General features: G+C 42.9%; 1 protein-coding gene across 1 annotated transcript; it reads left to right on the top strand.

Moving 5' to 3' along the window:
* Positions 1-631: 631 nt before the first annotated feature.
* LOC149260194 (uncharacterized) lies at positions 632-1,624 on the top strand. Its single transcript, XM_089457274.1, has one exon. The coding sequence runs from the start codon at positions 632-634 to the stop codon at positions 1,622-1,624; it is 993 nt and encodes a 330-aa protein (XP_089313400.1).
* Positions 1,625-3,211: the final 1,587 nt, after the last annotated feature.

Genomic DNA, 3,211 nt, shown 5'->3' with positions numbered 1-3,211 from the left:
TTCCCGAACCTACGGCCAACATGGCGGTCCCTTCTCCCCCTCCCCTTCCTATGGGTGATTTTATTGTTGGTTCCCATTCTATTACCATCTCTTCTTCCTCCCCCACTCCGAAGAAGTGCACACGTCCTTCCACAAAGGGTAAAGAGCCGCGGGAGACTATCACCCCTTATAATTCTCCTGTGTCTTCTCCGGCGAACCGCTTTGACAGTGATATTGATTTTCTGCTCTGTAAAAAATCACTTGAACTGGAGCCCCTGACCATTCATAAGCCTAATTGTCCTACTTCACCCTTTATTAGTCCAAATTCCGCCAAGAATATTACTGTTAGGAAGAAACATGCTGGTGGTAGCCGGCATTTCAGGGGGAGAACTATTGCTTCTGCGTCTGGTGTGAGGAATTTGGCCCTCGTTGATGTTCCAATTCATGATATGTCTAAACTTCAGCCCCTTAGAGCGAGCATGGCTGGTGAGCCTTCCAAATGACTTTCATTGTTTCCATGAACATCAGGGGTTTAGGCGTTAACCCCAAATTCTTGGCGCTTAGAGAGGTTTTCCTATCGACTCATCCTAAGATCATTTTGATCCAAGAAACCATGCACAGCTGTCGGGACTCCATCTCATACTTTCGGAAAATGTTTCCAACATGGTTCATGGTTGCTACTGAGGCAAGAGGCCTTTCTGGTGGTCTGGTTGTATTATGGGATCCCGCGTGGATCAGTGCTAGAGCATTTAAGTGCTTTGCTAGTATTCTTATTTCGGCATCTCTCAGAGGCCATAGTTTTCATTTTAACATTCTGAATACCTATGCGCCCTATAAAAACAGATTCCCCTTCTGGGAAAAAATGTTTGCATCAGAAATTTTTGATCTTGATTTTCTGATTATTGCGGGAGACTTAAATTTCACCTTATGCTCTGATGAATGTTGGGGAAAGTGCCATAAAAGTGACCCGCTGGCTGACCTTATTAAAATGGAGCTTCTTAACAGAAATCTTGTGGATATTGCACCTTCTAAAATGATGCCTACATGGGACAACGGCAGATCGGGCGATGCTTATATTGCAAAAAGGATTGATCGCTTCATTATTCATGCGAGCGTCATCGACAAAATGGGCATGCCCTTCTCTTATATTGGGGCGGCTTTTTCTTCTGATCACAGGCCTATTGTACTAAGCTGGAGGGAGAAGGGTATCAGAGTGGGTTACCCTTTCAAATTTAATCGGACTTGGTTGGAGGTCCCTGAATTCAATTCGCTTATTTCGAAATCATGGAAGGAGCTATCGGCCGGAGATTCATCCCCTCCAATGATGTTTTTGAGGGAAAAAATGGTGGTAATGAGACAGGTGACAAAGGACTGGCAACAAGACAGGAAAAAAAGGGACAGGCAGTTGCTTCTCGATTTACAATTGGAGTTGGACCATCTCATTGGCTCCACCTGTACAAATGATCTTCCTCTCAGTATAAAATGTCGCATAAGGGAAATGGAGATCAGAAAGCAAAAATTTCTTCTCCAGGAGGAGGCCACATGGAGGCTCAAAAGCAGGGCTTTATGGCTCAAGGAAGGGGACCAGAACACTAGTTATTTTCATAAAGTTGCAAATGCTAGGCGGGTCAAAAACTCAATCTAGAAAATTTCTGATGGAAATGGTGGATACTACGTATCCCATCAAGATATCACAAATGAAGCATTACAGCATTTTAAATCTCAATATAAAAGGAAGGAAGGCTGTGATTTTCAGGATGTTCTCTGGGGGATCGAATTGGCACCTACTATGTTCGACGCCGATGGTATCGCGAGTCTTCTCCAGCCCATTACTGAGGGGGAACTTCTTGGCATTCTAAAAGCTTTTTGTAAGGATAAAAGTCCAGGCCCGGACGGCTGGACCATTGAGTTCTATATTCACTTTTTTGACCTTCTCAAAAATGACTTGATGCAGATGGTAGAGGCTTCCCGAATAACTGGAAGTATACATCATAACACTTCATCCACTCTGATTGCTCTTATTCCTAAGAAAGACGAAGCGGAATCTTTTCATGACTTCTGGCCGATATCTTTATGCAATATTTCATTCAAAATCATATCCAAGATTATTGCGGAAAGATTGAAACCGACGCTGGCTTCCTTCCTCACAATGGATCAACATGCCTTCTTAAAAGGCCGCAATATACTGGATGTTGTTGCCATCACTCAGGAATGTATGTTTTCAATGATAACAAAATCTATGGATGCGGCCATTCTTAAAGTTGATTTGCAGAAAGCCTACGATTGTTTGGATTGGGGATTCTTGAGGTGTTTGCTGGCTAAAATCGGACTAAACTCTCAATCCATTGATTGGATCATGTCTTGTGTAGAAAATGTCCATTATTCGGTGCTTATTAATGGAATTCCTTCTCCTTTTTTTCCTGCGGAAAGGGGACTTCGCCAGGGATGCCCCCTTTCGCCTCTCTTATTTATTCTAGCTATGAACACTCTCAGTCTTCAGATAAACAGAGTCGTGGCAGATAAACGGTGCAAGCCAGTTAGGATCTGCAGGGGTATCTATGTTTCACATAATCTATTTGTAGATGATGTGCTCATCTTCGCCTTGCTGTGTAGGTCGACATGGATCTGCCTCAACGAAATTCTAAATAGGTTCCAGAGGGCCACTGGGTTATATATTAACAAAGGTAAATCTTCTCTTCACCATAATGAAACAAACATGGAAATGGTTATATGGATTGCTGATCTGCTCGGTATTGTTTTAAAACCGATTAAAGATGGCATGAAATATCTTGGTTTTCAATTAAAAGCCAAAGGTTACTCTAGTGTGGACTGGCACTGGATCCTGGAAAGGTTCTTTAGAAAAATCTCGGCCTAGGAAAACAGGGCTCTCTCTCTGGCCGGGAGATTCATTCTGTCTCAGTCGGTCTTGACGCAGTTAGCGGTGTATTGGGCTCATATTTACTCTCTTCCGGCTAGCATTATCCTCAAGATAAATCGATTGCTGGCTAATTTTATCTGGGGTGGAAGTTCCAATCCAATCAAAATCCACCTAACGAAACTGGAAATGATCTCAATGCCAAAGAAGTATGGTGGTTGGGGCCTGCTCGACATGCGTTCTTTTGGTAGAGCACTTTTATGTAAATCGCTGACGAGGGCCATTTTCGGAGAAGGTCTATGGAGTTCATCCATTAGGAAAAAATACCTGCAAGATAAAGATCTTGTCTTTTGGTAT

The sequence above is a fragment of the Pinus tabuliformis genome, chromosome 6 (genome assembly GCF_031772625.1).
Source record: "Pinus tabuliformis cultivar Carrire ecotype Pingquan chromosome 6, CPIR1, whole genome shotgun sequence".
NCBI lineage: Eukaryota > Viridiplantae > Streptophyta > Pinopsida > Pinales > Pinaceae > Pinus > Pinus tabuliformis.
This window is presented reverse-complemented; position numbering and strand designations above follow the sequence as displayed.

Coding starts and splice junctions, on each gene's coding strand:
- LOC149260194 (XM_089457274.1), top strand. CDS start 632: ATGTTTCCAACATGGTTCATGGTTGCTACTGAGGCAAGAGGCCTTTCT.